Source organism: Ovis canadensis, chromosome 23, assembly GCF_042477335.2.
Source record: "Ovis canadensis isolate MfBH-ARS-UI-01 breed Bighorn chromosome 23, ARS-UI_OviCan_v2, whole genome shotgun sequence".
In the NCBI taxonomy this organism is placed as follows: domain Eukaryota; kingdom Metazoa; phylum Chordata; class Mammalia; order Artiodactyla; family Bovidae; genus Ovis; species Ovis canadensis.
The window spans coordinates 34,193,820-34,207,767 of NC_091267.1; the positions used below are offsets into that span (position 1 = coordinate 34,193,820).

Here is a 13,948-nt window from a genome sequence, read left to right on the forward strand (position 1 = left end):
TGCTAATGGAGATGGAAATTCTGGAGAAATCTCTTTGGCTGAGACCGTGAGGGGTTGAAGTGCTCGGAGGCATGACTGCACAAAATACCAAGAGTTTCTTATTAGGGAGAGAATGGTTTTTCTTTCTTTCTTTCTCTTTGGTCTATAAACTGGCCTGAATTTTCAGAGGGCTTGTATTCTATATAAAATGCAAAACGAGTGAAGTCTCTCAGTCATGTCCAACTCTTTGCAACCCCATGGACTGTAGCCCGCCAGGCTCCTCTGTCCATGGGATTCTCCAGGCAAGAATGCTGGAGTGAGTTGCCATTTCCTTCTCCAGGGGATCTTCCCGACCCAGGGATCGAACCTGGGTCTCCTGCATTGCAGGCATACTCTTTACTGTCTGAGCCATCAGGTAAGCCCATGTAAAATGCAAGGTGAATTGTAAATAAGCACCTTATCAGTCTAGGAATAAATTATGATAATATTAAGTTAAACCATTCAGCTATGCCATGTCTCTGGTAAAAATGGTCACAGATCAGCAGCTTCACATGATTTAACCTAACGACGCTCCAGGTTTGGGATAATGTTGGCCAGTCTTGCATTGCTTTATAAAGACTATCTTATGGCGTGCTTCTATTACTACTTAATTCTTGCTACATTCAACAGAGTTAATCACTGGTTTTACTTCAGAAAAATTAAAACTTGAAAGAAAAGCTTTATCCATTCTAAGGTAAAGTTAACCAAGAGACAAGCACTGTCTAACTATAAGGAAAAAAATACCTTGTAAGAGGGTGAAGGGGAAAACCAAGATGGTGTTTAAAGTTGGAACTGCCCACTTAGAACTGGATATTGAAGGTAAACATCCTGCTTGCTGCCCAAGGTGGTGAAGGGCTCAGGTCATGCGAGTTGCCTGTCTTACCTGCAGTCCATCCCAGGACCTGCCTCTCTCACCTGAGAACCCAGAGGAAAAGCACAGGGCCCTGTGTCCCCCCGAAGGTCAGGACCTGGCTCTGGCCTTCCCTCGCTCCCTCTCCCACTCGACCCACCATGTTCCTGCATGCAGCACTGCAGACTAAGGGTCTGGCCGGACGCAGAGCACCAGCGATGATGATTCTGACGAGCTCACACTTCCAGGAAAATGGCAGCACAGTGAGAAGCCTCCAAGCCCCCTTCCTTTCAATCGACCCAAATAACCAATGAGAAATGCAAGTGGAGAAGAGGCTCCATGAGCCCCGAAACTCGGGGTAGCCCACCACACTCTACGGCCCCTGAAGACTCCATCTAAATATGCCAGAGACTGCGGCAGGCCTGTGGGGAGTGGCGATTCCAGCAACCAGCTCCTTCTCCTGGGAGAAAGTCATGGAGAAAAGCTGTACAAGTCCACAATATTGCATGATCGCATGGGCCACAGGAACGACCCAAAGGGCCTCAGCATGAATCCAGTTTTGACCCCTGTGCCTGGACAGGCTAGAAGAGGAAAGACATAAGTGCAGCTCTTGATATTCTCTGACCCAGTGTTTTTTAAGAGGGATGCAGGAGGCCTGACAGAGGGTGGGAATGGAAGGGGTGGCGAGAGACGCCACAGAAGGGACACTCAGAGCACTCAAGGGCTACCCTTCTGTCTCCAGAAACCAACAGCAGCAGCAAGAGTGACTCAGCCTCCCTCCCCCAAGGAGGGCAGTCTGTGGCTTTCCTGTCCTGACCAAAGCCCAAGGCAGGTCTGTGACTGGTTCAACCCGGAGGCCACGTCCCCAACCGCATGCCAAGCATGTGAACAGAAACGTCAGGCCAAGGTGAGATACACCAGGGCACCAAGACACCAAAAGCAGGGGTTTCAAAAACCGCAGCAGGGAAGCAAACGAGAACAAACAAACAAAATGTGGAGGCCACATCTCACAGCTACGTGTGGCTGGCTTCTCCAGCCATGCCCAGCCCACATACCACAGCTGCTGAGCACCCAGAACTGACAGACCAAGTCTCCAGTAGGCATGAGGCTCATCTAAGTCCTCAAAGGGAGAGTTTCCAACGTGCAAAGACGAAAGAAGAGGAAGCTAACACTCCCTCAGGGAAGAAGTACCTCACTCATGAGCCAGTCTTAGCCAAGCAGTTGCCACAACTGAGGAATCCAGGCCCTAAGACACAGTGTTTCCCGATTGAAGCAAAACACCTCCAAGAAGGGCAAGACAGATCTTTCTTAGATGACACTCCCAAGCCAAGTTTACAAAATAAACAGGGAAAAGACCCAAGAGAATCCTCTCATCCTTTCATGTGGTCAATACCAGACCCAATTCAAAAATAAATAAACAAGAAAAGATAAATACAAAAACACCTGGGGAGATACGCAGAAAGCTCTGTAACAAATGAGAAGGAAACGGACATGGCTCACAAGAGTTAGATGGAGAAAATATTCTTGTGAAGGATTTGTCCCAGGCCATGAAAGAGCATGTAGGCAATAGTTCTGAATTTTTAAATAAAGATATCAATTCTTCCTAAATTTATGGACAAATTTCATACAATGACAACCAAAAACTACAAACTACTTTATAAAAATGACTATAAAACTGGTCTGTAGGAGTAAGTGTGCCCTAATCATCAGGAATGACACTTCTGCACAATGACGGGCTTCCCAGGTGGCGCTAGTGGTAAAGAACCCACGTGCCAACACAAGAGACGCAGTTTTGATCCCAGGGTTGGGAAGATTCCCCTGGAGGAGAGCATGGCAACCCGCTCCAATATTCTTCCCTAAAGAATCCCATGGACAGAGGAGCCTGGCAGGCTACAGTTCATAGGGTCGCAAAGAGTTGGACACGACTGAAGGGACTTAGTATGCACGCATGCAATCACCAGGAATGACAAAGATTACAAAGAACGCTCACCTCCAGCCTGGGGTAAACGAGAAGTGGAGACCATGGAAGCGTAAATTCACACATCCACTCCGGAGGCAATTATCCAACCAAAAACAAGATGGAAATGTACATCCTCTGAAACCAACAACTCTATCCCCAGGACTTTCACCCTGGGTACTACCCAATAACTCCCAGAGACTCTTTTGCAAGGACACGGTATCAGTCACTTGAGCTGCTGTGACAAATATCACAGGCTCTGGGCTTTGAGCAACAGATATTTACTTCTTACAGTCTGGAGATGAACATCCAAGCTCAGAGTGTCTGCAGAGTTGGTTTCTCTTGAGGCCTCTCTCCTTGACTCTCTTCTCCCTCTGTCTTCACATCATTTGCCCCCAACAGGTCTGTGACTTAATCTCTTCTTCTAAGGACAGAAGTCATATTGGATCAGGGCCCAATGATCTCATTTTAACTTAACCACCTGTCTTCACACACAGTCACATTCTGAGGTATTGAGGGGTATGACTTCAACATGAATTTGAGAGGTACATAATTCAGCCATAACAGACAGTTACTGCATTAACAACATTACTACTGATAACAACTGTCATACCTACAATTCACGCCTTTATTTAGATCTTTCTACGAGCTCTTTAGGATTCCCTGGTGGCTCAGTGGTAAAGAATCCACCTGCCAGTGCAGGAGACACGAGTTCAATCCCTGGGTAGGGAACACCCCCTGGAGTAAGAAATGGTGACCCACTGCAGTATTCTTGCCTGGGAAATCCTATGGACAGAAGAGCCTGGCAGACTACAGTCCATGGGGATCCAAAAGAGTCAGATACAACTTAGCGACTAAACAACAACAATGAGCTCTTTAAGCTTCACATCATTCCTATAAAGAAGGTATTATCTCTTTAGGTGAGGGAGAAGCAATTTAAAGAAGTTAAAGAACAGTGCCAAGGACTAGGAGATGTCTGGAGAAGGAGATGGCAACCCACTCCAGTATTTTTGCCTGGAGAATTCCACGGACAGAGGAGCCTGATGGGCTACAGTCCATGGGGTCACAAAGAGACACGACTGAGTGACTAAGCACACTAGGAGATGTCACAAAGCCAGCCACCAAGGTCCACTGTTCCCTTCCTGGGGTCGTGGCTGACAACATATGGACAGGACACTTTGTTTTCATAAAAGGCACGTACAACACAAGCATGTACATGGGTGGGGTAGAAAACGGTCTTTGTTTTATGGGACTGTGGGTGATTTTTTACATTTTTCCTTTTTATGCTGTTTGCTTTTCAGACAATTGTGTCTTCACAAACTACGCAATAAAAACAATTAAAAACTCTATTTCTGGTTTTTTTTTTTTTTTTAATCTACATATCAGTGTTTACCAGGTTTTCTTGTCAGCTGTGCCATCTCAGGCCCCCTTTATTCCACTGACCTTGATGCTCTGACACTCTCATCTCTGCAGGGTCAATTTGGCCCTTTGGGCGGCTAACTTGTGATGGCCAACATGACTTCCTACCGGGAACAGCCCCATCACACTGACTGAATAAGAGGAGAAACATTAAATGAAGGAGGATTCTGTCCGTGACCCTGGTTTCAACTCCCCTCTCTGCAGGGGGCTGTGACAAACAGCTACCACGACATGTGCTGTTGGGTCATCCACGCAACTAGCCATGCGGCTGCCATGATTAATCCCCGATGTCCTGACTCAGTAAGAGGTAAGAAAGAGTAAATTTCCTCCCAGAGAGTTGGGTGCACCTCAGGACTATGGTAAGGGGCGGAGGAGAGTCAGGCCGGCTGGAGGGCAGAAAACTAGGCAGCAAAGGAATGGACTTTGGCTCAGGATGTAAGCAGCTCCCGCCTTCCGTTCTCATCTCTCCCCCTGGTGCCAGTTTGGGCCCCTCTCTCCACCCCCTCATCTAGTTTGAACCCAACCTTCACTCTCCCCCTTGGCTTTGAAATGTCGAAAGATAAACATTTAAGTTTTCCTGGGATGGAGAATGTTGGTTTCATCATCATTTGGTTACCATTTGATCCTTTTGTACTACTGCCTGGTTCCTGGTGATACAGATCCCAACCAAAGCTATCTGACCACAAGTCCTGATCTTCATTAAGAGATCCCCTAATACACAAGGCATTTCCCCCCATTAGTTAAGTGATATCTGGCAAGGTACTGAAATTCTCTGGTTCAGTTTTTCCAAAGACACCAGAAATCTGGATTTTTTTTTTTAATGTCAAATCTCTCCATTTTTAAATGTCAACAACCATAAAACATTTAAAGAAATGTAGCTGATTCACTGTGTTATACAGCAGAAACTAACACAACATTGTAAAGCAATTATAGTTCAATTTCTTTCTTCTTTAATTTAGAAGCAAACACAGTATCTGCAGTTTTCTCCTAAAATGCAAAGCCTGAGCTAAAGGAGTTCTAAGATCTTAACCAGCTCTGATAAAGACTAGATATTTTAGTCATTAGAATTTAGAATTAGAATATTTTAGAATTAATGGGTATTTTGCTTTAGGCAAAATGATCAAATTTCTCCACTTAAAACTAGCCTTTAAGAGGCAGCTTCTTTTGAGGGACAGCCAGAAAAGGAAGCTCGTCTTATTGATCCTACATATCTCTTTCCTCACCAAAGCAGATCACCTCTATGCAATTTCTAGATGTGTAAGTGAAGTTGCTTAGTCGTGTCCGACTCTTTGCGACCCCATGGACTGTAGCCTACCAGGCTTCTCTGTCCATGGGATTTTCCAGGCAAGAATACTGGAGTGGGTTGTCGTTTCCTTCTCCAGGGGATCTTCCTGACCCAGGGATCGAACCCTCCCACATTGCAGGCAGACACTTTACCCTCTGAGCCACCAGGGAAGAATATAACATACAAAGCGGGTCACAGGCAGCACCTCCAGGGAGCTTCTCCAGGACCTGGCTTGATCAGCACATCCCAGGGCCTAACATGGCCTATTGTGAATGCTCAGCATGTTCATGGCAAGTTTAAGTTCCCATGAATGTAGTTCTCAAGGTCTTACTTCAATAATTGTGAGATTCAAAATTCCTTTAGTAGTAGATATATGTTAAATACGGGCAATCTCTCTCTCTCTCTCTCTCTCACACACATACCCTAAAGATCACTAGGTATAACCATTCAAGAATAGTAAGTCAGATAAATATTATTTCTGCATGTTGTGCCTTTAAGACCTCCTCCCAGCAGCTGGCTCACATTTATGGAGAGTACAAGGCTACATCGTAACTTAAAACCTGTCTTTACCTCTCAGCAGATATACCCTCAACACAGGGCAACAGATATTTGGGCCTTAAAAAAAAAAAAAAAAGCTGACGGAGGACTGAGTGCAAACACAAAGCTAAATTAAGAGAGTCCTACACGCAGCTGTGAAAAGGACTGGGTTCTCCAAACGTTCCTGTTTCCTTTGGATCTGGGGGCCTTATACACAGTCACACAGACCAGGGCTCCTGAGGAAATTTCATGAAGGGTACGTTCCCCCACAGCACCGGGACATCTGGTCCACCTTATGGCTTGTGAGCATTTCCAAATGACGTCTGGGCTCAGTTTGGAAGCTCTGGTTAGAGGTCAGTCAGTCCCCTTCTCCAGCAGCTCAAGTCCACACCCCCAACCGCCTACCACTGACACTCCATGCCCTGACACTTCTGTCCTCATGGCCCCTGAACCCCAGGGCCCACTGACACAATGCAAACCCTAATCCTGCTCACCCTGCCTTCTGTGGACACCACAGTAGAGGTGCCGGCCCTCGCCCTCTGCCATGCTTCTCCCGAGGGGCCCAGGGCAGCATTTGTTCTCCCCAGGGGACAGTGAATGACCAAACTGGAAACCTCTTCTCAGTTTTTCTCTCTTGATGTGCATCCGGCTTCACCATCCTTCACCCAAGGTAATTTGGCTAAAATGAGGTTGGATAAAGAGGCAATTCAAAGGCTGTCCTTGCTTGCAAATGTCTGGTGGCTGCTGGCAGTCGATCCCTAGAAAAGCCCACGTCTTCAAGGTCAGGAAGGGGTGACTCAACACGTGGGCCGAGGAAAATGATAGCTTCCTTGTATCAAAGCGCAAAAGTCACAGCCTAAGAAATCTGTCCTTTACATTCCTCAGAAGCACACTTTCTTGGCACGTGCTTCAGTCAGATACGTCCAGACACGCTAACATGTGCAACCAGTGCCCTGCTTATCCCCAAGTTCTCTGAGACTCAGTGGAAGTGGGGCAGGTGTGCAAAGGCCCCTCAGCTGCATGGAAAGCAGGACATCTTGTAGTAACCTGAATGGGAGGGGGCGCTCACTCATTTCCCAGGTAACAGATGGCGGCTGTCTGGCCTCTAATAAACAGACACTGCTGGAAAATCAAAATCAGAAGGCAAGATCTTGGTGGTGGCAATGGAGACGTGGGGTCTCCTCACAGATTAGGCGGTGCTGTTACGTGAGGGTCCTACCTCAGTGGCATTTCCTGTAGGGACAGAAGTAGCAGGTGGTTGGCAGGGCTCTCCCCTGGCTGTGCCAGGGAGTTCTGATTCTCAAGCTTTGGGTGATGGCTTTTGGTGTCTTTCTCCAGTGCAGATGAGGATACTATAGATTAACAAGCCACCACAAGCTTAATGATAAGTATACACTGGGTTGAGAGCCCAGCTGAAGTATTCCAGGTCAATACCATCTTTGATTACCTGCAAGTACCATGGACACAATTCACCATTTGGGACCTTGCGCAGTCACTGAGCTTACACTGCCCCTGAATCATGATGCCCTCACTGACAGACAGATGCTTCTCTATCTCCAACCAGACCACCACTGGACTGCTTTCTCAGCAGGGCTGAGTTTTTCCTTCCTCACTCCCTCTACGTGGCAGACATGAGCAACTGCAGACACAAAGCCAATCCCTTCTCTCTTGCTGCCTGACTTCTCTTAGAGTCCAGGAAGCTAAGCACCCACACTGCCAGCCTCTCTTGCAGCTATAGGTGGTCATGCAACCCAGTTCTAATCCATGGGAGGTCTGTGGGGAGATTCTTGACAAGAATTTTACCTTCCTGATAAGAGGGGGCTGATCATAGCAGGCAGAGCCACCCCCTCCCTCCAGCCTTGGAGGCAGATGAACAAAGATGCTTATACTGATGATGGCTCTATAAAAATGCATATATACACTCCTAGTTAAGGGTCAGAAGCATAAACATGTAGATGGTTATTAGTTCTATAGAGGTATGTGGAGGTCTGTGTATTCATGCCAGCATCCTCTGGGGAAGACTTTCTTTTTAAGTGAAAATGATGTATACTTTAAACGTAACAACAACAACAACAAAAAAACACTGTCAATTTGGACCCAGTATTCAGAATTAGGCAATTTTAGGTATACTTCTTTCCATGTGGTTCAACTTATGAGCATCCACGGTATAAGTAACCTGGAAAATAACCCAGAGGAAATGCTCCTTATGTCTGTGCCATGCCCTCTTCCAGGTGCTGGGCCAGTGGAGATGGAAATACAAGGATGAGCATCAAGGCCTTTACACATCTTTTCAGACACAGAAGGACTGCTCCATTTGCAGGACAAAGTCTATGGTTAATTTGTCTACACATACCATAAAAGCTTCCATATAAATGATTTAATGACATTGAGACCTGAAATCATAAAATTCATCCATAAAGCGTTTGTACCAACAGCTTGTAGTGAGACTCTTCCACACATCCAGGAAAAGATAGAAGGTGGACAGAAGGAGGTGCCTCACCAGCCTCACATGGAGCAGAGAAACTGAGGCTGAGGAATCCTCTCTCACACACAGACCTGGCATTTATCAAAATGAACAGAAATAATTAACACTGACATGACAATACATCCTTAACATTTTTTTTATGGCAATATATCATTTAAATTTTTTTAAATGAGTGCTCAGTTTTCCCTTTTGCTTCTGCCCTTGTTGCAGTGGCTCTCCAGAAACAGAGAAAACGGGGAAGGATCCATAGAGTTCCAGGTGCTGGGTCACAAGTCAGTACGTAAGAAACCTGCTCAGGGTTAAAACACAACAGAAAACTGCAGGAGACTGCTTCACTGTGTGCATCTCATTCAACCCTAACCAAGGACATTTGCTATTAAATCACATTTTGTGTATTTTGCCCCCACCCAAGGAAAAGAAAAGAAGGTCTTTTTCTTCCTTATATGAACACAGAGTTGTGGAGTTACAGGCATACATACAGAACGGGGAACAGGACCCCAATCAGCCTTGATGTGCCCCAGTACCTGGATATGGCCCGTGGTCAACTTCACACTAGAAGTGAATTTTTTAGGCAAGTGCTCAAACTCTTTGAGTCAGATTTTTCAATTGCAAAATGGAGACAATACTGAACTACATTAAATTTTTTCTCTGCTAAGTTGATATTGTTGATAATAGCTATGTCACATGATCCAATCTAATAATGCCTGCCCTGCCTATTCACAGACTTTATGGAAGCAAAGAAAATTATTTACGTGAAGGTACACAAAGATACTTTAACTGTGAAAAGAGCATTTACTTTATGAACTGGAAGAGTAATCAGTGCTTCAAACACCACAAATGCACCACCTTGTAAAAAAATGAGATTACAGAGGTAGTTTTCAGCATCCTTCTTTAAAATGCAGATTCTGGGCCCACCCCAGACCTGATGAGGAATGTGTGCTTCTTACAGGTACTCCCAGTGATAACCCAAGTTGCAGAAAGTATTTTTCCCAGGTAATAATTGGCCTTGTTGGTTTTAGGGGGCTTTGTGCTGCAATGCAGGCCTTTTTTAAGACACATGGTATGTCCCTTTCCTCACTAAGTAAAAGAGAATACAAAGAGCCTAGTGTGCAGAATGCTCTCTTTTCTCAATGATTAGGAAGAGATTTCACGCAAAGTCAGTAAAATGAACTCGGTCTCTAAGTTATGAGGACTGATAAAAGCTGATTGAAGGAGTCATCTTTTGCTACAGGATGTCTTCATCACCTTACCTGGTAATCCAGGTCTTTTTAAAAAGCTCTCAGTATTGAAGTTCCTGGAGGGGCTGGGTGCCATTCACCCAGCGTAACTTACCCCTCAGAATGTAGTTCTGATAGTTCTGATCTGCCTCAGCTCCCACCTTGATCAAACACGTCAGACCTTCAGCCACTACAAATTCATGCACCAAATCCTTGTCATCCTGGCAGGAAACAGGGAAAGAAAAAAAGAGAGAGAGAGAAACTTCAAATACTGTCCCAGTCCATTGTCCATCCAGGATGTGCAGTGAAAACTACGTACAAGCCTCTGACTCCAGACTGACCTCTGAAGATTGTTTGGCTCTATTCAAATGAAGCATCTTAACTGTTGCCAGAGGAATTTTACAACCAGTCTTCACGTCGTTGTTTGCCAAAGACCAATTATTGCCTTCTGGGCAATCTAATAAAGATAAAGCAAATGAATCCCCTGACTGTCAGGAATATTTATAGTGATCTGTTTTTCATTCTTCAGAAATCACCAGGCTCCAGGCCCCTACAGGTCCCCAGGGACCGGCCACATGAAGCCTGCTGGGTTTCAACACAGGAAACACTGGCTTGCAGTACAGACCATTATGTGAAGGACTCAAAGCCACTTGTGTGTTTCAAAGGACAGTCCCTAAGGAAGGTTACGAGGGTCTTGCAATCAGCATCTGAGAAAGTAAAGGAGCAGTTTCTCCACCTCCCAAGTTGTGCTGCTCACAGGACAGCGAGGAGACAGAATACAGAATCAGGCGTGTGTCTGCAGCAGCCACACTGTCCCTCAAAAGAGCCACTGCGGTCAGCCTGCAGTCTAATCACAGAAGGCAGGACCTGGAAGGAATCACTGGAGTCATCCAATAGGGTGGTTCTCAAAGACCAGAGCCACAGGCACCTGAGCGTCAGCTGGAAACTGGTTAGAAATGCAAAGTACCCAGCTCCACCCTGACTTACTGAACAGGAAGCTCCACTGTGGGGCGCAGCAACCAGTGTTTAATAGGCTCTGCAGGGGTTACAGAGGTGCTCAGGGTCTTCTTCTCACCCCTGACTCCCTTACATTAGGATCATCAATGGACCTTTAAAAAGGAACAGGAAACAGTCCCCTCCCAGATGGGTTTAACCAGAATTTCTGAGGTGGGGTCCAGGCTCTGACAGTAAATTCCCAAGGAAATCCATCCTAAAGGGCAACCAGTTCAGGAATCACTCATCTAATCCTGCCTTCCCTTCACAGATGAAGAGTCACGTGTGGCAAAACTTTGGCCAAGATGACCTAACTATGGTCAGCCAGCCCCTTGCCTGGAGTACCAAGTTCGATAGAGCCCTATGAGACAAACTTTTCCACTACTGTTTTGGGAGATTTCCTTGATTAGACCCTGCCTTGTCTCAAATGCAGCTAGGATACATTCATCTTCAATTATAACAACAGAACAAAAATGAAAAACCTCAGTGATGTAAGTAGTAGAAAGTTTAATAGAATAATGAAAGGTTACTATTATAGGAATGGTCAGCAACCACGGTCTATCTTCAAATAAGAAAAAAATAATTTAGACACACTGGCATAATTGTCCTGTCTCCATGTTGAAAGCAGCCTCTCATTTTGATTTTATAGCATTTTCCAATTATATGGATGGAGGACTTGAGCAAAGAGGGGTGGGGGTGGGGGAGGAGGTGGCAGGCCAGGCAGATACTCCCTTTGAACCAAAAACACACTCTTAACATTCAGAGGGCACTGGGGGGAGGGGTGAACACTGCCATGCCCCGACGGTAATGAAAGACAGCTGTGTTAACTCAGACTTGAAGATAATCATGGCTTTGGAAGCAAGAGAAAATGGGACAATATCATGATTTTTGGAAAATCACTTTACACTTGTATGTATGAAGGAAATAAAAATAATTCTCCCTCCATCCATATTCTTTTCCACCAGCATATGTGAAAAGCGAACATTTAGATGAGCTCATGTCTAGTCAGAAAGTTTTTCCAAGCATGTAACAAATGTTTATTACTTTAACTAAAACTAGATTCACACATGACTTCATGGTGAAAAAGTGAGAACAAGCTCTCAAGAAACCACTCAAGCTAATCACTAATATTAATATAGCAGAGAGCTGACTGTCTGGCAAAGGCTCTTGGAAAAAGACACTGGGCAGTGTTTATAAAAATAATCCAGAAACCGAACTAAAATTGATGCACATATGTAGATAAAGCACTTAGGAAATTAAAATATACTGATAATAAATGTAGAAAATGTCTTCCAAATTGGCAACGTACAAGATTTTGAACACATACCTTAATGTATATGGGCATTAATAAATAAATGATTTTTAAAACACTGCTTTCTGACTCCAGTGAGATCATCATGTTAACACTAATAAAAGATTATCCTTGAATTTCAGATTAATAGCCACACTTTAACCTGTGATTATTTTTTTTTGACACCTGTTAATCAAGGAATATTCAACTCAATCCAAATGACCAATGGCTGTGTTTTCACACCCTCTACACTGGAGTTCCAAAAGGAACCTCCACACATCAAGGAACCCCAAGAGACGATAGAGATGCAGGCACATGGGTGTGGAAGAAGGTGATCTAAACTCCAGACAGCTTGCTGGCTGTGGAATCCACCCAAGACCCCTGTGGGATGGAGCTATTTGACGGACAGGTCTGTGGTCTTCCAAATAGGTCTGTGGTCTTCCAAAAGATTAAACTTCGGGGAGCAAACGTCTTCATCCTTGCCTACATAATGCCAATAAAGGCTGTTCAAAAATACGTGTCTGCTGAGTAAAAGGTGGAAACAGTATCCTTGAGAATTCAGAGACACAGCACTACAGAACAAGCATGGTGAGGGGGTATGAAACTAGATCGCCATGTGTTGAATTTATCTTTTAGCTTTTTCACCATGGAAAACTTGAAACATGCAAAAGAAGACAGAACAATTTAGGGAGCCAGGTGCCAATCAATTCACATGAATCCTGTTCCATCTATCACCCCACCCTGTCTGCTGCCGTATTCATTTGAAGTAAATTCCAGAGGTCACATCATTTAATCCATAAATATTCTAATATGTACCTCCAGAGTATAGGAACTCTTTTTAAAATTATGTAATCACCATAAACAAAATTATGTACTCACCATAAAAATGAATACTTTCTTAATATTATCAAATGTCCAGTTTCAACTGGACAATGACCAATTTCAACTGTCTCAAAATTACAGTTGTTGTTTTTTGACATTTTGTAGTAGAATTGAAATAAGATCCACATGTGGCAATCAGTTGATACAACTTTAAAATGTCTTTTAAACCATCTCTTTTATTCCCTTGAAAGCGGTGTGTTGAAGAAGCTAGATCATTTGTCCTACAGAGTAGCCTGTATTCTGGGTTGTGTTGATTACTTGTGGTGTGATTTAACATGTGCTTCTGTCTTAGATCATTTGTAAATTGGTTACCTCGTAGAGAGTCAGGGTCAGACACACACAGGGTTGAATCTGTTGGTATGACTGCATCCTCAATGGCAGTGTGAGTTTCCATGAGGAGGTATGTAATAGCTGGTTGTATCTCATTTCCACTGTGTCAGCAGGTCTTGAAGCTCCATACCTAGATCCATTAATTCATTCAGGGTTGCAAAACTCTGATGTTCTAAGTGATACTCTAACTATATCACTCCTTCTTACTAAATAGCTAGAATATTTTTATAAGCATACCTTCCCTCAACTACTGTTTGATTATCCTAAAGCTCATAGAGGAAAAAGTAAGATAAATGTAATTTTAGAATTTTACCCATTTTTCAAAATAAAGAGCTGGTTCACCGCCATCTTTCTTCCATTGCTAACCAATTCATTGTTATTCTTTAGTATTGTTAAGAACTCATCGATGTAGATTAAGCTGATGTGCTTCAGTCCACTGTAATTATCATGCTTGTTGATGCTTATATTGTCCATCTTCAGCCAGCCAGTGAGAGACCCTTCAACATGCTCCCAAGTTCCTTTGCCAATAATCCTAGTCATATTTGATAGCTTCCTTGCTATTTGTATAATAATATGCTCCAAGTTTATTTTACCCATTTCCTAGGCCAGACTTGAAGTCAGCTATTTCTCCAAGGAACTCTGGTTCCTTTCAGTATTTTAAGACCACAATCTCTGTGCTGGTAG

The 13,948-nt window shown here is 44.2% G+C and overlaps 1 protein-coding gene across 22 annotated transcripts in view; it reads right to left on the reverse strand.

Moving 5' to 3' along the window:
* The window catches only part of FHOD3 (formin homology 2 domain containing 3), a 530,360-nt gene that overhangs the window by 273,735 nt on the left and 242,677 nt on the right, over positions 1 to 13,948 (reverse strand). For all 22 annotated transcript variants that reach the window (XM_069568681.1, XM_069568674.1, XM_069568673.1 and 19 more), the window contains exon 5: positions 9,884 to 9,989. In XM_069568681.1, the coding sequence (XP_069424782.1) occupies positions 9,884 to 9,989 (106 nt within the window). The remainder of the gene's footprint in view (positions 1 to 9,883; positions 9,990 to 13,948) is intronic.